A 26,383-nucleotide genomic window follows, 5' to 3' on the forward strand; every position below is an offset into this window, starting at 1 on the left:
CTTCTCTCTTCATTAGTGCCTCAAAGGAGAAATGCTCACAAATAGAGGAATTACTCTTTCATTTCATCTGGAGAAACAAACCTCATAAAATTAAGAAAAGTGTCCTTGATGATCAATTATCTGATGGTGGGTTAAATGTTCTTAATTTGACTATTTTCAATCAAATCTTAAATTAATTGGCTTAATTATTTTTTATTTTTTTTAAATCAAACAAATATATTCAATATCGTCCCTTTTAAAAAAAAAAAAAACATGGGTTATTTTTTTTTTTTGTTGCAATGTCCTTCTATAACTGGTAAACTTCCTATTGCTTTGGCCAATTATCACAAACAAGCATTCCTGTTCTGCTCACTTTTGTACAAACACAGTTTTGGTGTTTTATCTGGAACAATGGTGATATCATTCATAATAAGAAGTCGTTGTACATGGAGAATGTAGAAAAGTTAGAATAGTTTAATGAGAGTAATACCAATAACACCAGGACAGGACGGGCAACACACACTTAATACAACATAGACCGAACAGAGAATGAATGTGAGAGATGAACTTATAAAGCAAACACACACGAGGATAATAATAGAACACAGCTTACACGGATAAACTACATAATGACAATTCCCCTCATTTTATTTCAAAATACATATATATTTTTGTAAATGAAAAAGAATTAAACAAAGTAATTAAGGCTATCCCCAATGGCATAATTATCTTAACCCAGTTCTCAAATGAATTATGAATTATGAATTACAACTTTTTGTAAATGGTTTCTCCATTTAATGGATAAACGCTTTATTAACAATTTTATAAGAAATTCCTTTAATGTCAGATCCAATCCTTTATGTAAATCAAAATGGCTTAAACCTCATTGTATATCTTGGCATTACCATATAAATATGTTATTTCTAATAAAGTGAAAGAAATCATTTACAAAATTATTCATAGATGTTATCCTGTAAATGCAGCCATTAGTAGATATATTCATACTGTTTGTGATAAATGTACTTTTTGTATCACATAATTTGAAGATATTGAACATTTAGTTTTTTATTGCCCCTTTTCTATTTTCTTTTTCTTTTTGTTCTAACTCTTAATTTAGAACCTCATGACATTTTTCTTTGATTTCAAAACCAATATTTTTCTGAAAAACAAAATTATATGATTAATCTTAATTATTTTGGCAAAGTTTTATATTCTAAAACACAAAAATAACTCAAAAGAAACACTCATATATTACCTTTTATAATATTGATCTCACAACATACTTTAAAACTCTTTCAGACATGAAATCACAAAACAAAAAGCTAAAGCATTTCAAATTCATGTTACATGCTGTAATATTATATAGCAACTTTTAATCATTTTTTTTATTATTATTATTATTCTTTGTTGTACATACTCTGGACGATGCCTTGTGTTTGTCTTGAACTTTTTGCATTGTACTTTTCTGTAATTGTCTAAAATGGTCTCTAATTGGTATAATTGTGTGATATTATCATATATAATTATGATGCAAAAAAGTTTAGAAATTAATAAACACACATTGACTGAAATAATCTGGTAAATGTAAATTATCCTGAAAACATGAATGCTAAAACGGTCTCTAATCGGTCTAATTGTGTGAAGTGGAATATAAATGAAAACTTCTTGTTTATTGATCTGAGTGTTGCTGTAGTGCTGGATATCAGTCATGTGATCATCACGGCCCAATCACAGCCACCGTACTGATATTCAGATCAACAGCACTCTTACTCATGTGATATGGATTAAATATTGGAAACATGATGAAAGCAGGAAGATCCAGATCTACAGGAGTGACGTTTACTGACTATTGACCGGTAAGATCCTCAGAGAGCCAAAACACCGGAAGAATGGAAAGAGTGTGTGAGTGAAGGTGGTTGTGAATGTGTGTAGATGTGTGTTAGTTACAGGATCAGAGAACGACACCGTTCCTCCGTCATAGTCCAGATTCACTCTCACACGATCAAGCTTCTGTTCAACACGAAAACTAGAACCAAAAGACTGTCCGAACCAATCATACTCCACACTCCAGACATCAGTGTTGAAGAAAACACTTCCCTTCCTCTGGTTTGATGCTGTAGTTACTCCAAGAGTCCAGTCTAAACTCTCTTTAACCTCCACATCCCAGCAGTGTGTTCCTGAGTTAAAACCCTCTGAACCCAGAACACAGAGACACCAGTTAAATCTCTCTGGATTATCAGGAACAGGATGATAGTTTCCGCTGTTTCTCACACTGGTCAGATCATCAGACACGACGAGATCTGGATTCGCAGTGTTTGGATCCAGAATAACAGGAGCTGATGAGACACAATCAACAGATGCTTTTATTCTGATCTTCATATAATGATCAAGAGTGAACCCAACACAGATTATTATGAATTATGACACTCGTCCTGTTGATCAAACACATTTTCCTCTGATCACTGTCAGTGCTGTTATTAGTTTCACACTCGTTTTTATCATCAGCGTTTAACGGCATCAACTACAAACCTTAAATATGAGATTCAGACATTTGTGTCCATCAAGAGAAACTGATACTTTGGGAAAGTTAAATAACAATAAATCAATGAGATCTGTTGAGATTTATGCTGTAGATGAAGAAATGAAAACTTAGCGTAAAGTTCTGTCAGGAAGACTCAATTGTTGCGTCACTTACTACCTTCTCATCTATCCAATCACGTTCTAATACTAGAAGTATAAAAGACCCGTACTTACACTTGTCTGAGTTCGCAGATGCTGACGCTTTCACTCGCCACCATCCACCCCACCACCTCCAAGATGGTTCTGCCCTCCACCAAGACGGGTTCTTCCCTCTAATCTCCTTATCACCTACGATGGTCCCTTCCCCATCAACCTCCCCACCACCACCAGGATGGTCCCTTCCAATACCTCACAGGGGGTCGGCTGCGCCCCTGCCTTATTCTTCAGGCAGGAAATGCTGAATCCGTACCCTCGGATTGCGAGTTACGGACAGGGCCTACGCCAAAGAACTTTATTGCATACATTGCTTGCTGGGCTGTCAATAAATGCATAACTGTTACAAGTATTTATTCTCCCGAGTCTTTCTGGCAGAACTGTAAGTGTGTGTCTGATCTTCAGCAGCATCTGATCATCTTCATTTTATTGGCTCTTATAGTCTGTGTTTTGTTTTAAATTAGTTTATTATGACTGTCAGTTGTGTTTGACTTATTATGTTGGCTTGAGAAATGATTTATTATTAGTGGTCTAAATCATCACTATTGCTATTCATTATACTTATTATTTTTCCACACAAAACTTCTTATGACTGTTGTTTGACTTACAATCATGAATCTCCTTCAACACTTCCTAGCCATGCCCTAGCAACCATTGTCGAGCACCCTAGCAACCCAAATCCAAAGAGGGATATCTTTTAATCTGAATGTCATAGAGGAGTTGCGGTTGGTTTATATCAGGGGTGCCCAAACTTTTTCCTATGAAGGGCCAAAAATCAAACTTGATTGAGGGCCGTGGGCCAAAAGTAAATTTTGCATCATAAATCAAACTGTATTACATTAAAGTTGCTATGGGTTTATTTATTTAATAATATTTCAAAAAAATGTAAAACAACTTTAATCTGATTAACTAATGCAGTTTTATTTGTAAAGTTTTGCATTTGAATGAACTTATTACAATAAATCCAACAATCCCCAAGTGTTCAATGTACAATGCAGTTCACCTAACCACGATGACTGCTCGCAGAGGTAGGTACTGCCAAACAGAGACAGCATCACTTGTGCCTGCTTACACATCTTTGGGTACCTGTTTGCTGGGACACATTTGTAGAAGTCTGTCAAGGGAAGGGATGTGAACTTTTGTTTCAGTTCTGAATCACACTGAAGCTCAATTAGTTCCATCTGAAGATCATCTCTGACTGCATCCACACTGATGGTGAAGGGTTGAGCAAACAACTCAAAGTCAGCAGTGTTGTGTCTGAAGTCCTCAAAGCGACTGTCAAACTCCTGGATAAGGTTGCTGAGAACAGCATCATACTCATGGACCTTCTCTTTCACCATGCCTACCTCTCCAAGACAGGGAAAATGGGCTAAATTTCCTGCATGTGGGATGAGAAACAGAAAGAACAGTGTGAGACTGGGACAGGCATGTAAAACAGAGGGAGAAAAAATAAAATAAATAATTGAAAAAAGAAAGAAATTATTATTTCATGACAATTTAAGAAACTAGCTAATTTTAAGCAAATTTTATCAGCTTGATGTACAACAAAAATACAAATGCTGACATGACTGAATATAAATGTAAACTCCACATATAATTCTAAATATAATTAGTAATAATATAATTACAATTGCACAAAATATCCTGAATATAACTGTAAATGTTACTGTTACCTGCTGAGAGATGTCTTCTGAGCAGCAGTAGTTTTTGTTTGAAGGCTCTGACGTGATCAAAAAGCTGGGTGATAATTTGGTCCTTTCCCTGGAGCTGAACATTCAAAATATTGAGCATCTCTGTTACATCCACAAGGAAAGCCAGGTCAGAGAGCCATTTCTTATCAGTGGGCACTTGAATATTACCATCCTTGCTTTCCTGAAAAACTCTGATCTCATCACGCAGATCAAAAAATCTCCTGAGATCTTTTCCGCGGCTGAGCCATCTGACCTCCTGGTGGTACAACACATCACCATATTGCGCATCCATCTCATCCAGCAGTGTCTTGAACTGTCGGTGAGAAAGCGCCTTGGAGCGTATATTGTTGACAATTTTGACGACGTCACGCATCACATCCACAAGCCCGACAGATTTAGCACATAGTTGTTCTTGATGTAAAATGCAGTGGTACTTAACAACTTTTCCTCCACATTCACGGACTTTTTGAGACACAAATGTAGCAAGGCCAGATTTCCTCCCTACCATTGCTGGCGCTCCGTCAGTTGTAATGCCGGCCATCTTCTCCCACTTTAATTCATTTTTTCTCTCAACAGCAAAAAAGAGATCTTCTCCTCTAGTAGTACCAGAAAGGGTCTCAATGCCAGCCAGCTCTTGTGTCACATCAAAAGTTTCATTTACTCCACGCAAAAATACCAACAGCTGTGCGGAATCGGATATGTCGGTGCTCTCGTCGCAGGCTATTGAATAGGCAGAGAACGCACTTGCCTTTGTCTTGATTTGCTCGCCGATGTCTTGAGCCATGTCCTCAATGCGTCGGGTAACAGTATTCCTTGACAGGCTAATTTGTGAGAACATTCGTACCTGAGAAGGACAAACTGCTTCTGCAGCCACTGCAAGACATTCCTTGACGAACTCTCCAGTAGCGAAGGCTCTTCCACTTTTAGCAATTAGAGCGGAAATCTGATAACTGGCCCGTGTGGCGCTTTCTTGTGCTGATGAAGGACGTAGCAGCGCGCTCTGTTCAGATCGAAGTTCAGCAAGCAGCTCGTTAGCCTTCTGTTTTCGCGCCTCGCTGCTGTACTTTGAGAAAGCTGCAGAATGTTTTGTTTGATAATGACGATGGATATTGTACTCTTTTAAAACAGCAACAGACTGTTTGCAAACTAGACATACTGCCTTTGACTTGACTTCAGTGAATAAAAACTCATCTTGCCAAACTTTTTTAAAATTTCTCTTGTCTGTGTGCCACTGCCTTGATTTCTCCATTATTGCGTTTAAAATTTGTTGACGTCAATTGACGTCAAGTGTCGCAAAGCACGCGGTGCTGCACCTTGAATTGCGCATTTACAGGAAAAATTCGAATTAATTTACATTTAATTTAAACATTTAATTTCAGTTTACTCTGTTGTAGTTCAACAATAAAACAAAAAAAATGTTATGTCAAATTAGAAATGACGATCTGTGTCGAAGGTATCACCCCCCTCTCCCCCTCTCCCCCTCTCCCCTCTCCCCTCTCCCCTCTCCCCTCTCCCCTCTCCCCCTCTCCCCCTCTCCTCCTCTCCTCCTCGGACGGTATGGTGGGCCAAATCAAAGGTTACCACGGGCCAACTTTGGCCCGCGGGCCCTAGTTTGGGCATCTCTGGTTTATATCATTCATACTGGCAAGCAGCCTTTGAAGTAAAATAATTGGCAGCTGCCAAGCCACTCCCTAGCAACTAAACAGAGTACCCTAGCAACTGATCAGCAAGACCTATATCTCTGCACCAGAACATCGTAGAGACATGGTGGTTGGCTCCTTTGACTAATGCTAGCAAACAGGACTTCCATCATGCTTCACATTCTAACAGAATAGCTACATGCTAATACCGATTAACTAAGTGTCAACAATGCTAACTAAAACTGGTGGTGGTGGCGCAATGGATAAGACACATGCCTTTGGTGTGAGAGACCCGGGTTCGAATCCACTGTGGGACACCAATGTGTCCCTGAGCAAGACACTTAACCCCTAGTTGCTCCAGAGGCGTGCGACCTCTGACATATATAGCAATTGTAAGTCGCTTTGGATAAAAGCGTCAGCTAAATGAATAAATGTAAAATGTAAAACATAGTAGCAGCATGCTAATCACATTAGCACCATGTTAAAAACATGTTAATTATGCTAGCATCATGTTAATCATATTAGCATCTTGTTAAAACATGCAAGCAACATGGTGATTGTGTTAGCATCATGCTAGCAACATGCTAATCTTGTTAACATTTGGTTAAAAGCGTGTGTGCAAAATGCTAATCATGTTAACGTAATGCTAAGAACATAATAATCATGTTAGCAAAATGCTAATTGTGTCAGCGTCTACCTAGGTTCCAGTTTTATCTATCTATCTATCTATCTATCTATCTATCTATCTATCTATCTATCTATCTATCTATCTATCTATCTATCTATCTATGTCATGAAGAACCTCTAACTCTCCACCCATCCATCATGTCCAGCTCAGATCTCCTGCTGTCAGACTCACTGTTTTGGACCATGTCCTGCATCTTCTTCCAGACTCTGAACGGCAGGTTGCCCAAGTATCGTGGCACATGAATCAAAGCTCCAGAAGCCATCTGTGGATCCGGCTGTGAGCTCTGGACTCTGGAAGAACATTCAGGAGTCAGAACTGCAGTGGCTTTGGATCAGAACCAGAGAGACCAGAGACAGGAGCAGATCACTCACCTTTCCATTGAGACTGGAAACTCCTGCAGAACAAACACACCATTTATCATCAAGAACTCAATTAATCATCAATCAATCAATCAATCAATCAATCAATCAATCAATCAATCAATCAATCAATCAACCAATGATCTGAAATCAGACCTTCAGAAAGCAGACGTCATTGGCTTTCATCATCTCCTCCATGTCTTTGATTGTGTGTGAAAGAGCTGAGATGTGTGTGTTCATCTCCTCCAGCTTCTCCTTCATCCTCTGCTTCTTCTGCTCCTCTTCCTCCCTCAGTGCAGTGACTGTAGCTTCTTCTTCATCTCTGAGAAACTGATGAAGCTTCTCAAACTGCTGTTTAATCTGACGCTCTGTGTGCTCAGCTTGAGACTGAAATCAAAGCACATTCACTTCAATCATCTCAATCGACACCAGGCTTGGGAGGGTTACTTTAAAAATGTATTCCGTTACAGTTACAAATTACTTCATAAAAAAAGTATTCAGTAACGTAATCCAAGTACTATAATATGAAAGCAATGTAACTTTTGGATTACTTCAAGGTCACGTATATAAATAAAGTCAAGCAAGAAGAAATATTATTAAAAAAATAAAAACTTTTATTTATTAAGAATTTGGTCCAGTGTACAATATTTGCAAAATATACACACAGGCCTGAATATATATTTATGTAAAGGGCTATACAGACATCTAGTGGCTAATGTATGGTATTACAGATTATTTTGTTTTATTTTTAAATAAAAAATAAACACAACATTTAAAAATTTTACACAATCTACATATTAGTTTATTCTAAAATAGGCCTACATGTTGACTAAAGCCGTGATCTCTCTTAATTTACCTGACTGAACTTGGGGCGTTGGCAGTGGGAGTTCCCCTATGTTACCTAGACAGCGAACACCCCATTACGTGAGAAAAGATTAAAAAAGGACATTTTGGGTACTAAAAAAGCTACTCTCCTAATTTCTACAAAATAGCAGTTGAATTTCTATGAATTAAAAGCGATTTTACCCGCAGGCATCGTTTCTACTAGCAGCAGTGGTTCACTCTGCGTCTGAGGAGATTGTAGAAAGCTGTTATTTGCCAGAACCAGGAACTACTGTATAATCAAGCAGCGCTTAATATAGTGTTAATATGCCAAAATACTTATTTATTTAGTTTTAAATGAAACCATTGTAATCCTGAAAGTATTCCCCCTTTTTTCAAAATGTAACTATAATCTGATTACTACGTTTTTTTGACGTAACTGTAACGGATTACAGTTACTGGATTTTTGTATCCTGATTACATAACGCCGTTACATGTATTCCGTTACTCCCCAACCCTGATCGACACACATCATTAATATCCAAGATAAACTCGGATACCCGACATAAAACGGATCCAGAAGCAGATTGCTGCTAGTCATTTACAGAAATAATAAACTGGAATCCATTATATCAGATCATAATATAGTGATCCAACAGCTGTAATGAAAATGACTCTCGTTTCTGTTTCCTCACCTTGATGAGTTGAACTGTTTTCTCAAACTCTCCTTTCAGTTTTTCATTACGTTTAAGTTTCTCTTGTAAGGACTTCAGTGCTGTATTGAGCTCCTCCTAGAATTGAACAAAAATACATAAAACTCCAGATTACAGTGAAGAGAAGACAAAACAGTGATATGATCATATAATGCCGTGAAAAAGTATTTGCCCCCATCTCATACTAAATTGATTCAGAAATTGCAATCTGAGTAAACACAAAGTACAGTTTGTAAATGACAATTTTATTTATTGAAACAAAAAAGTTCTCCAATACCAACTGGGCCGGCGTGAAAATGTATTTGCCCACGTAGTTACTAATTCCTCAAATCTATGAAACTGCATTTATAATGTAGTTCAGCTGGACTAAACACAACCAGTCCTGATCACTGCAGTCCTGTTCAATCAAATCAACACTGAACACTGAAGCCTGATGGGTTCACGTCTGTGCATCTGTACAGACAAATGGCTTTTCAGCCCGCCAAAACCGACGGGGCCGACTGCATATTTAAGTTCTGCTGAAAACTAATTTCATCAGAATTGTTCTCCTTCAAGTGCAAAGATTATCTCCTCGCTGTCTCCAAAGAGAAGATAGGAGCCTTTCTGCTCACCGTTGAAACGAGCCTCAAGCAGCGGATTAACGGCGCTTCGACACCTGCAGCTCTGTGCTTTTCCCCTGCGGCCCTCCAACTCTTCAAGAGAAAACTGGTACGATTTGTCACTCTAAACTACGCAAAAACCTGGTGATGCCACTGTGCACGTGCAGTTCTCAAATCAAGCAACAGCAAAATAAGCGGAGTTCGGCCAATCATAGCTCTGGGTTCATTCCCCATATAGCAAGCGGGGATGATTGACAGATGTGTAAGGCCTATCATTAAAAAGAGACCTGAAATCGACACTAATAAAGAATCCCGCTCAATCCCCCTTCCACTCCCGCGGCTGGCCTCTGACTGATTTCATAAGCGAGGACAGTACAGTAGTCGCGGTACTTCTTACTCCTGAAGGTAAACAGGCTGGGGTGGATGTGGAAAGTTGAAATATTGTATTGAGTTAACTTAATCCTCTGGATTCGATGATCACACGGACCGCATTATTCATGGTCACTCAGAAAAGAGGAAGACATCATTCAACCATGCAAATAATAAAATGCTTAAGTAATGTTGAACAATAAATCTTAATAAATTTGAAATCGCTATGGCTTAGTGATTATGAAAGTGATGTGATTTGTGGATTAAGCTACCGATAAGCGCGAGTCTGGAGAAACAGGCGTTTATTTATTCATTCTCAGTGTTGAGAAACGTAGCCTTCATGTGTTACGTTATTGTGTTAATAATAACTTAAGTGCAGTACCTAATTATGTTACATATTTAAGGGCTAAGTTTAAATTTTGTTCTTGCTTGTTTGTTTTTTCTGTCAAAATGTCAAAAAGCATTTTGTATTATCCATCCGTGTTTTTAAAATTTGTTAAATGACGGACGTTTTACTGTTAACGCGAATTCACGTATGATTGCGCATTATAAGTACTGAATTGCTGCGGAGCTCTCCGGCATCCGGCAAAAATAGAAGCTCTGCGTATCTGTTCTGGAGGGCTGCGGATTGCCGGAGTTGAAACGCAGCCGTTCCGCATTCAGTGAAAATACACACATTGACTTTAATGGAAACCTATTGACTCCGCCGCCGTTCCGCAGTTGGTGGAAATTAGGGGTAACACTTCAGTCTCGGACAGCGACTCTCACATCCTCCGAGCTGAAGCACAAGCTCTGCTAGCGAAGGGCGACTGAAGCTTTTACAGCCGCTTCTTCCTCGTTCCAGTGAAGGATGGCGGCCTCAGGCTCATCCTCGATTTGAGATGTCTGAACTGTGCTCTGATAAGATGGCCGTTCAGAATGCTAACTTTGAAACAATTCCTTTTACAGATCTGATTGGTTTTTATCAGTGGATCTGAAGGACACATACTTTAATATCCAAATTTCCCCTTATCACAGTTCTTGAGATTCACGTTCGAAGGGGCTTACCAACCTACAGTCCTACCTTCTGACTGTCTCTTGCTTCACGCACTCTTATGATATTCGTGGATGCGGCCCTCTCCCCCTGAGACAGATGGGAGTTCGCATCCTGAATTACCTCAATGATTGGTTGTTTTTGGCCTAATCGAAGGCCTGATCACACAAAGATCTTTGCTCCTCACAACGGCCAACCTTCGGCCTCTCTCGCTAAAGACACCCTTCTGCTGGCTCTGGCATCGGTCAAGCGAGTTGGTGATCTGCAGGCTCTTTCAGTGGATGCATTCTGTCTCGAGTTTGGGCCTAATGACAGTAAAGTCCTCCTTAGACCAACACAAGGCTATGTGCCTAAGATGCTTTCCACGGCCTTTAGAGCTCAGGTCATAAAGCTCTCTTCCGTTCTGCACTAGTAGCACGGCGCTATTGGATTGCGTTCCCCATAAGTGTCAGCTACTTATGCAAGGGGAATGAACCGTATCAAAAGGGAATGTTCCAGTTACTAACGTAACCCTGTTTCCCTGAGATAACAGGAATGAGTATTGTCTAGTTTGTCGTTCTACTGTACACAAGTCGACGCTGCCGCTTATCAGTAGAAAAATTCGGCTTTCGGTGTGACTTAAATAGGCAGTCGGTCCTGTCCGTTTTGGCGGACTGAAAAGTAATTTGTCTGTGCAGATACACTGACGTGAACCAATCAGGCTTCAGTATTCAGGGAAAAACTAAGTTTTCCTCATAAGCATCAGTTACTGATGCAATGCTCATGATCTCAGGGAACCGAGGTTACGTTAGTATCCGGAACGATCTGTGTTTATGACTTGTAATGGTTCTTTACATGTGAATCAAGAAACATTTGTCTTACCTTATATGATGAAACCACTTCACTGATGGGTCTGAATTTATGATTGTCATGTTGTTTTGAATCTCTGCACACTAAACACACAGGCTGTTTGTCCTTCAGACAGAAGAGTTTGAGTCTCTCACTGTGTAAACTGCAGATCTCCTCAGACCCTGATGAACGCCTCTCATTTCTCTCCTTCAGGAACAACTCACACAAGTTTTTTAACACAAGACTAACTGGAGGATCAGATCTTGAGGATCTTCTCCTGCAGACAGGACACTCCTGAGTTCCCTTTGTTCTCCAGTACTGTTGAAGACACTCTTTACAGAAACTGTGACTACAGGATAAAATAACAGGAGCCTTGTAGATTTCATGACACACAGGACAAGAAAGTTCTTCTTCAGATACATTTAGTGAAGCCATTTTCACTGTTTGAGCTCCAGCAAACTAAACTTAATGTCACTTTCTGAACGACGGTTTAAAACACAAATCACCATGAGAATCACAAAGATCAGAAACAAACTTGTTCAGAAACAAACTTCTCAAATTCTTCTATAAAGTATTTCCCCTTCGTACTCCACTGATCGCTTATTCTTTATTGCTTTTGTCGAGACAAAGTCCATATGGCAGAAAAGAGAAATAACAAGTCAGTCTCTTCCTGGTTAGTGTTGTAAGAGGGTGAAGCTTCTGATCAAGGTGTGTTGAAACAGGTCAAAGAACAACATCAGTGTCCTGTACCATGATGGTAGTTGAACAAACTCAGGGTTACAGGATGAGTTGACAAAACCAAACCAATCCAGCCAGGCTTTGTTGGTACCATGATGCTGTTCATCAACATTCTCTGTCAGCTCAGGCTTTGATCCTGAGTTTAGGAGTTTAGGAGTGACATCAGTAGCGAACAGCCAATCACAGGCTGAGAAAGAGGGAAACTGAGATTCATTTCTCATGAGAAAAGCAGCGCGATTCACGACAGAATATTACGAGATTGAAAAATATAAAGAATTGAAACAAATTTACACAGCAAGAAGAAAATAGCTGTCTATGAAAGAGGACAACTAAAAGAAAAAGTCTTGCTATATCAGTGCAAGTAAAAGTTGTGAAGTTAGTTTATACAGTTGATAAAGGTATAGAGAGAATTGAACATTTGTGACCGTGGATCACAAAACCAGTCACGAGTCGCACGGGTATATTTGTGACAATAGCCAACAATACATTGTATGGGTCAAAATTATTGATTTTTCTTTTATGCCAAAAATCATTAGGATATTAAGTAAAGATCATGTTCCATGAAGATATTTAGTAAATTTCCTAATGTAAATATATAAAAAATATATTTTTGTGAGTGAATGCAGCACAATCGCGAACACAAATGGACAACTTTAAAGGAGATTTTCTCAATGTTTTGATTTTTTTGCACCAACAGATTCCAGATTTTCAAATATTTGTATATCGGCCAAATATTGTCATATCATAACAAACCATATATCACTGGTAAGCTTATTTATTCAGCTTTCAGGTTATGTATAAATCTCAATTTAAGAAAATTAACCCATGTGACTGGTTTTGTGGTCCAGGGTCACATTTAAGCTCACATGCAGTCATTTAATAGCTTTATCTATTGATTCTAAAGCGTATTTATATTACCTTTATATATTTATTAAATTAAATAATAATTTATATAATAAATAATAATGTGCGTAATAATAATTGATCAACTAAAATGGTACATGTGTGATCAATTAAGGGTACAATAATTACATAAATAATATCTAAATCATACAAAGTTATGATTCTAAATAGGCATTACTAAAAGCCGGACGATTTTGTCTTTAAAAGTCATTTGCTGTGTATTGATCTTTAATTTGGAGTGGAAACAAGTGGAGTGACGTTATCGCATCAGACACGTGACACTTTGCTCACAGCTGATTGGTCCGAGTTTGGTTTGCAACCTCTCACCTGGAACATCACCTGACCCGGACCAGGTTACCGTGGAGCGTTAGTTACTATGGCGATGAACACGCTAAAAGCCAAACCACTTTCATAGTGCCTAAAACCCAGGGTTGGTGCAAACTAACCTGAAACACACCTGGCTATCCCCTTAAACCGGCTTCATGGTACAGGCCACTAGACTATACCTGTCATGATTCCTGTCTTGTGTGGACTTTTGTTATTTCCTGTTCTGTGCCATGTTTGTTTGTGTTTGTTTGTTTGTGTTTGTGTGTGTGTGTGTGTGTGTGTGTGTGTGTGTGTGTGTGTGTGTGCGCGCTTGTTGTCAGTTTTGTTTGCCTTTCTTGCATGTTATCAGTTTTGCCTGGATTTAATTTTATTATGTTTGTTTGAAAAAATGTTTTCTGCATCTGGATCCCACTCTCGTTCCTCAACAGCCACTGTTACAATCCCACTGAGCAGTACATAAATAACACACATATATTTATTGCTGCGTAAATACTGTAATAATCACTGAGTGTCTTTTACTCACATCATATTTATATTGTACATGTTATTTTCCTCAGCATGAAACGGGAGTTCTCTTACGAGAGTACTCTCGTGTTGCGTAAGCTAGCTTACGCTACGGGAAAAACCCTTTTCTCGAGAATACTGAAGCCAAAAAATTATCCTTAATTTTTGCATAAGTTTAAAACGCATTGCTGCATAAGCAGACCTAGGCAGAGCGGCTCGCGCGCCTATTGGTTGCTCAGCAACCCGTGCGCGTCACGTCCCGCCAGAATGGGCATGGCTACAGGCTATAAAAGCAGGCCCGTGAGGTTGTTCTCTTCCTTCAGCGGGACGAGCTTCAAGCCGGCCATCTCGCCGCTTCCTCTGCCGTTCCTGCTGCGCTATCCGGCGCCGAATATCCTTTTCATTACCGCGTGTTACGTTACACACGCTTGCATCTAAAAGAGCGAGGCGTTGTTGCAAATGCCTCTTTTCAAAAAATGCGGCTCCTGCCGAGCCGATCTCAGCGACGGGGACCGCCACATCCTGTGCGTTTCCTGCCTGGGACAGACACACGCGGACCACGCGCTTTCCCTGGGCGGCTGCCCGGAATGTGAAGTGATGTCTATGGCGACCCTGCGGGCTCGCCTAGCATCTTTCAGCGTGGATCCCGCCCCTCCGCTTCTCTCTTCTGGGCCGCGCCGTAAAAAGCACCGTTCACAGAGAACACCGGAGGCATCTGCCGCGAGCACTTGCATGCCGGATCTCTCCCCGTGTGCATCGCTCTCTACATCCCCCACCTCTATCACGGCCGGCCAGCCGCCCGCTGTGGATATCGAGTTGGGGGGAGATGACGCAGAAGGGGACAGCTGCTCTATCCTGGCTTCTGACTGCGAAGGCTGGTCGGGCTCCATTCCGGACCCCGCCCCTTCTCTTCAGGAATCGAGCGGTGTGCGGTCTACGTTCGACGCCGAGCTTCTTCGCCTGCTTACCAAGGCCGTGGAGGACCTCGGCCTCGATTGGTCGCTTCCTGACGAGCCTGCACCCAGCAGGCTGGACGGTTGCTTTCTGCCAGGCCGCCGCTCGACGCCTCACACGAGGCCTTCCCCCTTTCTTCCGGAGCTCCACGAGGAGCTCACTAAGAGCTGGAAGGCGCCATTTTCTGCCAGGCTGCGTTCTACTGTCTCTTCGACGCTCTCTCTAGTAGACGGCGCGAAAGACAAGGGCTACCTCTGCATTCCTCCGGTCGAGGAACCGGTAGCCACGCACCTCTGCCCGCCTTCCGCCGGATGGCAGTCTCATCCTTCACTGCCTTCCAAAGCCTGCAGGACTACTTCGGCTTTGATCGGTCGCGCCTACACCGCCGCCGGTCAAGCCGCGTCCGCACTTCACACGATGGCCGTGCTTCAGGTCTATCAGGCCGACCTTCTCCGTAAAATGGACGAGGCGGGCCCGAACCCTGAGAATTTTAATGACCTCAGGAGCGCGACCGACTTAGCGCTACGAGCCACTAAGTCCGCTGCTCAGGCCATCGGAAGGAATATGGCGTCTCTCACTGTCACCGAGAGGCACTTGTGGTTAACGCTGTCCGACATGAAGGAGTCCGACAGAGCCACTTTCCTCGACGCGCCCCGTGGCGCCATCCGGTCTCTTCGGCCCGGCTGTCAAGGGGTTTTCGGAACGGTACTCCGAGGTTCAGAAAACCTCCCAGGCTATGCGGCATTTCTTGCCGAAGCGCTCCAGTTCCGCTACGGGTCGCTGTAAAAAGCCGCCCAACCGGAAATCAGCGCCACAGCCTCCCCCGCCATCAGCCTCACAGCGCCGTCAGCCGAGGGATTCCCAGCGCTCACACTCTTCCAGCCGCCACAGACCGACTCCCCCTCGGGGACCCCGGTCCAAGATTGTGCTGAAGGCAGAGCCCTCAAAGTCTTCCTGACCGCGTTAGGAAGACGAAGATGGTCGAGTCCCGCTGCGGCCGGACCGCCATCAAAATCAGCGCGCCTCGCTCTCACAGTTCCCTCAGCAGAGGTGACTGGAGATGTGTATTTCACAGCCAACAAGCCCGTTACACAACACGCTCGCCTGTACCCAAAGGCCGTTTTTTCGGCCGCCCAAATAAATCACAGAAAGAGCATTCCGTCTGTTTATCTGGCTCACGCCGATGGTGTTATAAATGTAGGTCATGTGCCCACTCCACAGTGTTCGCGCCTACATACAAACACGGCCGACTCAGTGACTCACACTCATTCACGGCCCATATCCATAAACTCGGCTCGCGCCGTGTGTGTTTTGAATGTGGGAAAGGTGCCCGCTGTACAGCGCTCATCCCTACACACAAACACGGGCTGCTCTGTGATAAGCACTCATTCAGAGCCCCCGTCAATAAACACAAAACGTGTCCCGTGTGTAAATCACCCTCTACCAGACACGAGCTGTGTTATGTGTGTGCGAAGCGCGCGCGCCTCCATGAGCGCGCACTCTCTCTCAGGCGCTGTGAGATATGTGCCACACACACACAGCGACAACAGCCCGCGCGTTATTCTCCCTGTAGCTTTTCACATAAAGGCATGGAGGGAGCTGCCGGGCGTGTCAGAATGGGTACTGAACACGGTAGAACGAGGCTATTCACTACAGTTCGCTCGCAGACCCCCTCGCTTTCGAGCCAGGGTCGAAACCACGGTGAACAGCGAAGTAGCACACCTACTTCGCGCCGAGATTGCGAAACTGTTAGAGAAACGAGCCGTAGAAGCCGTCCCTCACACACTGAGCGAGGCAGGTTTTTACAGCAGATATTTCCTCGTTCCAAAGAAGGATGGCGGTCTCAGACCCTTCCTAGATCTCAGACGGCTGAACAGAGCCCTTATGCAGAGATCGTTCAAAATGCTCACGACCAGTCAAATTCTCGCGCAAATTCGCCCGAGGGACTGGTTTATCTCTGTGGATCTGAAAGACGCATATTTTCAGATTCAAATAGCGCCCCATCACAGGCCTTTCTTGCGATTCGCCTTCGAGGGGCTGAGCTATCAGTACACCGTCCTGCCGTTCGGTCTGTCCTTAGCACCCCGTACATTCACGAAGTGCATGGATGCAGCGCTCGCTCCCCTGAGACAACGGGGGATGCGAATACTGAACTATCTGGACGACTGGCTTATTCTAGCCCAGTCAGAGTCAGAGTTAATAGCGCACAGGGCTCTATTACTCGACCATTTACGGGATTTGGGTCTCCAAATCAACTGGACCAAGAGTTTACTGTCTCCCAGCCAGAGAATCTCTTTTCTGGGAACAGACTTAGACTCTGTGTCAATGACAGCGCGGCTGACGTCACAGCGCGCGCTGCAGATTCAGCGCTCAGCTGCAGCTTTCAGGACCGGCAGCATTTTTCCTCTCAAATGTTTTCAGAGGATGCTGGGTCTTATGGCTTCGGCCTCGGCAGTGCTTCAGCTGGGCTTGCTTTTCATGCGCCCGCTGCAGCACTGGCTGACACTGCATGAAAATTGGGGTTTCCGACCCCGTAAACGGCCGTAAATCTCCCTAATTTTCGGCAGTTAACGACAATTTACAGCCTGTGAACGTCGCGTTCGTCTGTGCCGAATATTGTCGGAAATGAACCATGACGTATGCAGAGCGCTCGCGCCGGAGGTGTGAATGGCTCTAATTACCATATGAATAGCAGCTCCCGCCAGAGAAAGGCTTGAATTTCCTCACTCACTATTGGTTGAACCCACGTGGTTTAAACAAGAAAAATCACTCGTGATTGGTTGGCAGATCTGTTACTATTGGTCACCCTCGCTCATTATAAATTCAAAAAATTATAATATTCATATAAATAATAGTATATAATTTTTTTATATTCATAAATTCAAAAAATTATAATATTTATATAAATTATGATATATAAATTATTTTTTTATATTCATAATATGCTATTCTGTGGTATATTCATGTCATTGTTAACCTATGGACTACACTATTATTACCATCAAGGACATGAATTTATAAAGGAAAGGAACATTTGCCAGGGACATGCTGTTTATTCAAAGAAAGAGCTTTATTAGCACAAACACAAAACAATACAATATACACCTATGTACAAAGCATAGATCATCTGCACACACAACAAATTGGAAGCTCAGTGTCTGTTTTCATCTTCGGAGCTGTAGGTGACTAGCGGCGTTCTCTCTGAATTCGATCCACTTTGAAAACGTCTGTGGTGCGTTGCCCTGTATTTAGGAGTCGCCTCTAATCTCGACTGCAGCGTAGCACAGAGCTCTGTGAGCTCCTGGCTGGTGGTTGAACTTCATCGGACATCAGATCTATGGTGGCGCACTTCCAAATGCCCACGTCATCCTCACCTAGCACACCGTCTCGCTTCTAGCAGCTGTAAAAACCACCAATACAGACAATCAGTACTGTGATGCACTGTGTATGGACACAAAACATCTATTAATGCACGTGAAAAATAGTCACATTGACTAAAAATCTTACCCTTTTTCTTCTCGCTCGACTCCGAGCTGAACTCTTCACAGCTTCGGCCTGCAATGCCAGATCTGGTTGTTTGTACCTGAAGCTCCTGCGTACTGTCTCGTAGTACGTCTTACAGGCAGCTGGAAAACAATTAAATGAGAGTGATATGAATAAAAACAACACAAGTCACAGTAAAATGAAACAAGGAGAAAATAGTAAAAGTTACTTACAATGTCGTCATGAAAATCTGGACTTGCAGACATAGCTCTGAGTAAATGTGAGGTTACGCCCTCGTTATGAGGCGAGGTTACTCTATGGAAACAAAATGTATGATTAAGATCGGTATCTATAACGGATCTATTTTCTTATACAAGAGAATGAAAGCATATTCTTTGAATCTTACCTTTAAAATGTTTGTAAGTTTTTATGAAAGTAAAAAAATTAAAGAATGTGAATACTTACTGGGTGTCAAAACAGGTCTTTGCTCAGAGGTGCGCTAGCATCTTAAGGGCGAAAAAAACAAAGAATATTCAAAAATGTACAATTATTGAAATCAAACAAAAAGGTAAGAATTGCCACACTCTGCTCTTCTAAGCAAGACTGTCTGAAACATGTCATTAAGCCAATAAAATAAACTGTTACCAAACTTGATTCTCATGCAGTAAGTAAAGACCAATTTATAGTTATGCGTCGACCTCCCACTGTAGCTACAGAGTAGGCTGTGTACATAGCGTACCCTTTAGCACACCCTGACGTGCACCTCTCCCAAAATGTAACAATGCGTCAATTTTACGTGGACTGTGATTGGTCTAGAACGCCTCCCTCGGGTTTCACAGGCTTCTTTCTGCATGTGTAATTGTGCGTCAACAGGGACAACAATGCAGAAGTATAAATGAAACAGCCTATAGCGTAGAGGCTCGGGCTTCGGTCTGACGCAAAAGTATAAATCAGCCTTAAAGGATTAGTTCACCTCAAAATGAACATTTCCTGATAATTTACTCACACTGACTGACAAGATATCCATGTCTGTCTTTCCTCAGTGGAAAAGAAATTAAGTTTAAGGAAAACATTTCCATATTTTTAATGGCATACTTTAATGGCAACCAAAGATCTCAATGTTCCAAGACGGTTCAAATGTCCGTCTCAATGCAGCTTCAGAGTCTCTACACAATCCCAGTCGAGAAATCAGGTTCTTATCTAGCAAAACCATCTGTCATTTTCTAAAATTATATATACACATATATACATTTATGTATTTTTTAAACAATTGTTTGTCTTGTGCTAGTCTGCTGGCATTACAGACATTTGAACCTTCTTTGAACATTGGGATTGTTGGTTGCCATTAAAGTATATGCCATTAAAAATATGGAAATGTTTTCCTTAAACTTAATTTATTTTCCACTGAAAAAAGAAATAAAGGTTGGGGCAACAGATAAAGTGAATACTCACTAGAAATTTCCTTGCGCTGAAATCTGGCTGCACATTTCTCCGGGTCAGAGAAGGCTTCCACAAGACATTCAAAGTTTGACTTAGAGTCTGAAACACATGAGTCAGCCAGTAAGTACGGTCATGTTGCCTATACTAAATTAATAATGAAATACTGGAGTCATTACTACGCTTAATTAAGAGTGAGAAGAACCTACTCATCTTGAATGGACCAAAAAAAGCAAATGTTTTAGTTTCATCTTTCCATAGAACGTTTGTAAAAGTAACTGAAACTACTGGAACTTCAAACGGGCAGAGGGACGACCAGACTCTGACCATAGAACGCTGCCTGTTTGAAGTTCCAGTAGTGTCAGTTACTTTTACAAACGTTCTATGGAAAGATGAAACTAAAACATTCGCTTTTTTTGTCCATTCAAGTTGAGTAGGTTCTCACTCTTAATTAAGCGGCTTAAATAACTCTGACCAGCACTGTATATATTTAAAATAGATTATTCACAAGCAGTAAAAAACTACTTGTCTTGAATGGAGTGTGACTTTGTGCAGAGCAATGTTTTGTGCATGGGGGAAAAGTACTTACCAGGAGTGGACATTTCACTGCCAGGACGCTCCACTTGGCTAGACATGGCACAATCTTTATTAGATAAAACACATGAATAAGCCTGTGACTTATGTTGTACACAACACAATATTATGTTTAAGTTGTCATCAGTACTCACCAGTATTGTGCAACATGCTGGTGTCCCTCAATGGGCTGCAGCTTCCTTCGTACATTATTGAAGGGGGTAACGTTATATCTTGACGCTTATACAGAGGTAATGTAAAATAAAATATATAAAGTTAAAGAATTTAATTTTTAAACTGCAATTATAAATTAAGAGAAAACGATTACCCCTGATATTCTCATCCGAATCCAATAATACTGCAAAATAAAAATCATTTGTATAAAATTTCAGGCCCAATGTGTATCAACCGATTTTATATTTCAAATGTATAAAATATCTGAAAATGAGAACACCATTTCTAACAGAACCCTCCGATTTTTTTTTTTTTTTTTTTTTTGTGTGCTTCCTCGTAACGTTAAGTTAACGTTAGATCTAATCACCTCATCGTCCTTCTCCTCTGCCTGGTAACGTTGTTACGTTAGGTGTCACATTCACGACGCACATTTATAAATGAGACAATTCACCTTTAAACCCACCTTGCATCATCTGTGAACCCCGTAGCAAGCTGCTATATGGACAAGCTAACTTAGTTAGCAAAGAGCTAAGTTAGCCAGTCAGACTCAGAACTCTATGCCATGCTGCTATCGGTTTACGTGCAGTTTAGTATCCCAAATTGACATATTCTCTCGTGTACAGCTAAAATAACATGGAAACTGAACATGAACCATGAGCAGCAAGCTAACTAAAAAAAAAAAAAAAAAAAAAGCGCCAAAAGCTAACGAGAAGTTGTTTACACAGAGAGTGCGCGCGCGCGACCGGCTCTCTCTCTCTCTCTCTCTGGTCGTTCTTTTAGTTAAAACATGCGCCCTGTCACAAACGCAGCCGTTCATCTACATTACTCACCGATCAAATAAGACTTTGGCGGGACAAAAATTCACTTTGGCAGGCGCTAAAACAAGTTCAATGCAGGAAAATTCATGCGTGAGTTTCCATTAGACTCGCACGGTAGCCAGGCAAATGGCGAGCTCAGCTGTTGTTGATGGCGTGTGTGCTTCAAGATTATGACGCAAGTGCTAAGATTCCGATTGGCCAAGAGAAAAAGTGCTAAGATTCCGATTGGCCCAGAGAAATTTTAATTATAAGATTTATCCAATAATGTTTCGCAATTCTAGCCTGCATGGCAGTTTACTGCGAGAAACAATACAGAAAATACAGGAATATATAATTGTTTGTGTTTTGTTAGCTTAAGTTCCAGTGTGGATTGTTTGTGTAACCTTTAGACATTAATGAAGATAATTTAATATTTTGTCTAAATCATGCAGAAAACCATCTATCTTTGGATAAAAGCGTCTGACAAATGGATAAATGTAAAATAATATATATTGCCACTGTACACTGTAAGTCCAGATGTTCCTTCATGAACAACAGCCTTTTAAAGTGGATTTTAATGTGGTTATTCAATTTGTCCCATTTTGTCTGTTTAATAATACTGCTATCACAAAAAGGGCAGTGAAAATTTCTGCAACATGTTGTGCATTGCTCCAAAAGTGGTAGCGCTATTCAGACTCCACTGGCTACCTGTCACATTCAGGATTGATTTTAAAATTTTACTATTTGTATATAAAGCTCTTAACAAACCGGCCCCCCAATATCTGACCAATCTCCTCTGCCCGTACACTCCATCTCGTACTTTGAGATCCAGTGATCACTGTCTTCTTAAAGCCACACCGCGGAACTTTTGCGGGCGCTAGGGGCGCTAGACCTGTAACTTTCACGTCTAGCGCCCCTAGAGGCCACAAGCGCCGCAGCACTGTCGCAAAAGTCTGCTCCATGAGTATATCAGAGCCTATGGTCACGTGATGGCCGTAAAGCGATACGTTCTCCAGGTCACATGACCTGGCCAACGACGGTCCGTCTTCTCCAAACTTACATAGGCGGTATTTCAAGAGGGCAGCCCCGCTCGGAGCATTAATAGTGTCAAACGCTGTATATTGGCCTGAGGAATCATTTAAAATAACTTGTATGCGTCAACTCTTTAGGTCACAAAGTCCACGGTGTGGCTTTAAAGTGCCCAGATCCAGACTTAAAAAACGAGGCGACTGCACTTTTGCGACTGCACTTTTGCGACTGCAGGCCCAAAACTTTGGAACAGTCTACCCCTCTATATCAGACTAGCTCCCTCAATTTCCATCTTCAAAACATCCTTGAAAACTTATTTATTTTCTCTTGCTTTTAATACCCCTTGACTATGATACAACTATTGGCTTTTTTTTTTATTTTTTTTTTATTGTCCTGTTTCTGCCCTGCATTTTATCTATTGCCCTGTACAGCACTTTGGTCAGCCTTGGCTGTTTTTAATTGTGCGTTATAAATAAATATTGTATTGTATTGTATTTTTTTTAGAATTAAGTTAATACCTTTTAGTCACCTGGGATAAAACTCCCCCTGCTACCCTCATTTGCATTTGTAAAGCTCACAGCAGTCTCATTTACATGTTAAAGCATTAGAGGGAGGGGGGTCACGGGGCAAGCAAGTCCCACGTCAATTTCCGACAATTTCCGACAGTTTGCAGTGTTGCCTGTAAATTGCCGTTTGCAGTCGTAAACCTGAACTTCCACGACAATCTACAGCGCCGGTAACTGTCGAAAATCCCACTTTTCATGCAGTGTGAAGACGCGGGTCCCGCTGCGAGCATGGTCCGCTGGCCGCGTTCGCCTCAGGGTAACTCAGAACTGTGTCACAGCACTGAATCCCTGGAAGGCGGCAGACTGGTATCAGTCAGGAGTGGATCTGGGCATGGCTTCGAGACGAAAAGTAATCTCGACAGACGCATCCAACTCAGGTTGGGGCGCCCTCTACGAGGGCAGACCAGTGTTTGGTCTGTGGGCAGCCTCAGAAAGGCGCCTACACATAAACTGTCTGGAGATGAAAGCGGTCGAAAATGCCTTGAGATACTTTCTCCCCCTCCTCAAAGGCCACAACGTTTTGGTCCGCACGGACAACATGTCAGTGGTGTCATACATCAACCGCCAGGGCGGTCTCAGGTCACGGAGCCTTCACAAGCTGGCGGAACGCCTCCTCTTGTGGGCCCATCACAACCTGCGCTCACTGAGAGCGTCACATGTCCCGGGCTCCCAAAATGTGGGCCCAGACATGCTGTCCAGGGACAACGTTCCCCCCGGGGAATGGTCCCTGCACCCTCAGATAGCCCAGTTACTATGGGACATCTTCGGCAGAGCGGATGTCGACCTCTTTGCGTCGACGAAGAATGCGCACTGCCCAGTATTCTTCACGAAACAGAGAGATGCGCTGGCCCACGACTGGCCCAGCCGTCCGCTCTATGCGTTTCCCCCGATCGCGATGTTACCACAGGTAATCAAGGGCATCAGGGAGAGCAAATGCTCTGTGCTCCTCGTGGCGCCGCTCTGGAGGAATCAAGTGTGGTTCTCAGAGCTGATGCAAATGACGAGCACGACCCCGTGGCCGATTCCGGTGAGGAAAGATCTCCTCTCCCAGGCCAGGGGCGCGATCTGGCACCCGCGCCCCGACTTATGGGCCCTGCATGCATGGGCCATCAACGGGTACCCGCTGACCTCCCAGCGGCAGTGTTGAACACAATTACTCAGGCTAGAGCACCCTCTACGAGAAGGCTCTACGCCTCTAAATGGTCAGTGTTTTCCGGCTGGTGCTCGGCCCGAAACTTAGACCCACAGCGCTGTAGCGTTGCAGAGGTTCTCTCCTTTCTGCAAGAGCTTTTGGACAAGGGCAGGTCCCCCTCCACGCTCAAAGTGTATGTGGCGGCCATTGCGGCGTTTACAAAACCTTTGCATGGCCGGTCACTGGGTAGAGACGACCTCATTGTTAGGTTCCTAAGTTGAGCTAGGAGGTTAAAAAAAAAAAACATGAAAACTTCTACTGTCTATTAACCTTTCCCATCTCTGACGTTTCCCATATTTATGTAGCATTCATCAACCATTTACAAGTCATTGCAAAATAACAAGCTGTCGAGTGATTTTTACAAAAGGCAGAGTCTGTGTGTTTATGTGAGGAGGAGAAAGAGTCGTGGATGGATCATGAAATTAAAGAAACAGAAGAGAGAGAGAGAGAGAGAGAGAGAGAGAGAGAGAGAGAGAGAGAGAGAGAGAGAGACCCTACCCTGCCTGTCTCTGACTGAAACTTCACCATGTAAAGCGATTCATCCTAAAACAGCTGTACGTCACTGGAGTCAAGATGGATATAAAGCAAGTATTTTATTGAAGAGAAAAATCTATAGCATATTTTATTGCATGCTATAGTTATATACGGTATGAACACTTTAAATAAGCAGTATAAATTGCACAATATTGTCACGGAACACTAAACGAGAGACGAGGATTCAAGTGCAGAGGAGATTTAATAAACAAACACAAACAAAGTACAAAAACTCAGAACTCAGATATCCAACAGACAGGAACATCAAGGACAGGTAACTCGGACAACAAACCAGCACAAGACTACAAACACAAGGAGGCTAAATAGGGGAACAAACAAAGGAGGGTAACGAGACAGACAGGTGGGACAAATTAACCAATAATCAGATAACAAGATGGGAGGGGCTAGACAATAGACACGAGCACATGGCCCAAAATAACCAAAACACCCATGTGCAGCACAAGACAGGACAGGCATGTGACAAATATCTACTTTAAACAATACTGTGAATGGATGAATCTCAAAAGGAGTCAACAGATTTCCAAGTCATATTTTAATCCAAAAACAAGGAAATTATTTCATTCTTATTTTCACTCTTATTTATTGGATTGTGACGTCATTCACAGTGATGCGTGTGTACATGACATGAACAGGTGGCAGGTCCCATTATAGATACAATATGTACGATTTGTTTAATAAAATATTAAAAAACCACAGTGTGATATATTTCATGCAGTTGTTATCCCAAAAGTTCCCAAGGATTTGTAAATCCAGAGAAATTCCAGTTTAAAAAAATGGCTCGTCCTTTGTCATTGTTGCCTATCAATGACGTAATATCCGCGCTGTCCTCGGTCTCGCTTGTAGAAACCATAGAGATATATAGAGAAACCATATATATATATACAAAGATTCCTCATTAGCGGCCGTTTCAATATATATCTATGATATTGCAGATGCTGTTGTGGTGTCGTTCAGTCATCATGGATCACGATTATTGATTGCAAGTTCAGAAATTCCACAAAAAAAACGTAAACCTTGATCAACTGAGGCAAGCAAGCTTTGGGAAAAACATAGAAATAAAACAAGGATCAATATTGGCATGGAGTTTTCCAGATGGAGAGCTTCACAACAAACTTGGACTTGACAGAGACTCAGCTATCGCATGTGTTTTAATAGACAGGTAAGCACATATATATGATTTATTGTACACATATTATATTCCACTTTGTTTGTAGCCTTCTTCAGTAATGCTTCTTATCAAGTCTATGGCAGTGAAATTAAATACAGTATGTGCTGCATAAAAATATTAAGCCATAACTTGCAAATACTGTGGTTTCGTTCAAATGTACTTTTAGAACGATTGTTTTAAACGGGTAAAACTGCGCAGCATTAAAGGATTAGTTCACTTTCAAATAAAAATGTCCTGATAATTTACTCTCCCCCACATCATCCAAGATGTTCATGTCTTTCTTTCTTCAGTGGAAAAGAAATTAAGGTTTTTGAGGAAAACATTCCAGAATTTTTCTCCATATAGTGACTTCAATGGAGTCCAACGGGTCGAAGGTCCAGTTGTGAGTTTCAGTGCAACTTCAAAGTCTCGACACGATCCAGCCGAGGAATAAGAGTCTTATCTAGCGAAACGATTGGCCACGTATTGCGTCATCACGTTGGAAAGGTCACGCGTGACGCCATCTCTCTATGTTATTTGTCTGTGTACT

The 26,383-nt window shown here is 41.9% G+C and overlaps 2 protein-coding genes and 2 long non-coding RNA genes across 4 annotated transcripts; all 4 read right to left on the reverse strand.

The window, feature by feature from the left end:
• Positions 1-1,364: 1,364 nt before the first annotated feature.
• On the reverse strand, positions 1,365-12,119 carry LOC309512988 (zinc-binding protein A33-like). The gene is made up of 6 exons (XM_082188767.1): positions 11,488-12,119; positions 8,608-8,703; positions 7,247-7,477; positions 7,103-7,125; positions 6,903-7,021; positions 1,365-2,315 (listed from the first exon to the last, which is right to left on the reverse strand). Exons 1-6 carry the CDS (start codon positions 11,887-11,889, stop codon positions 1,819-1,821), a joined length of 1,368 nt encoding a protein of 455 aa, XP_082044893.1. The 5' UTR covers positions 11,890-12,119; the 3' UTR covers positions 1,365-1,818.
• On the reverse strand, positions 2,602-5,187 carry LOC309512828 (general transcription factor II-I repeat domain-containing protein 2B-like; the record flags this gene model as incomplete). Its single annotated transcript, XM_082188555.1, has 3 exons — positions 2,602-2,606; positions 3,716-4,090; positions 4,386-5,187. The coding sequence occupies 3 exons, from the start codon at positions 5,185-5,187 to the stop codon at positions 2,602-2,604; spliced, it is 1,182 nt and encodes a 393-aa protein (XP_082044681.1).
• A 5,837-nt stretch (positions 12,120-17,956) lies between the features above and the next one.
• LOC309513059 lies at positions 17,957-18,763 on the reverse strand. The gene is made up of 3 exons (XR_014211253.1): positions 18,597-18,763; positions 18,388-18,506; positions 17,957-18,280 (listed from the first exon to the last, which is right to left on the reverse strand). It is a non-coding gene; the product is annotated as an uncharacterized lncRNA (long non-coding RNA).
• Positions 18,764-18,837: 74 nt separating this feature from the next.
• On the reverse strand, positions 18,838-21,635 carry LOC309513060. Its single transcript, XR_014211254.1, has 4 exons — positions 20,828-21,635; positions 20,390-20,731; positions 19,816-19,902; positions 18,838-18,869 (listed from the first exon to the last, which is right to left on the reverse strand). It is a non-coding gene; the product is annotated as an uncharacterized lncRNA (long non-coding RNA).
• Between the last annotated feature and the right edge of the window lie 4,748 nt (positions 21,636-26,383).

Source organism: Leuciscus leuciscus, assembly GCF_965113295.1.
Source record: "Leuciscus leuciscus genome assembly, chromosome: 13".
Taxonomy (NCBI): Eukaryota; Metazoa; Chordata; class Actinopteri; order Cypriniformes; family Leuciscidae; genus Leuciscus; species Leuciscus leuciscus.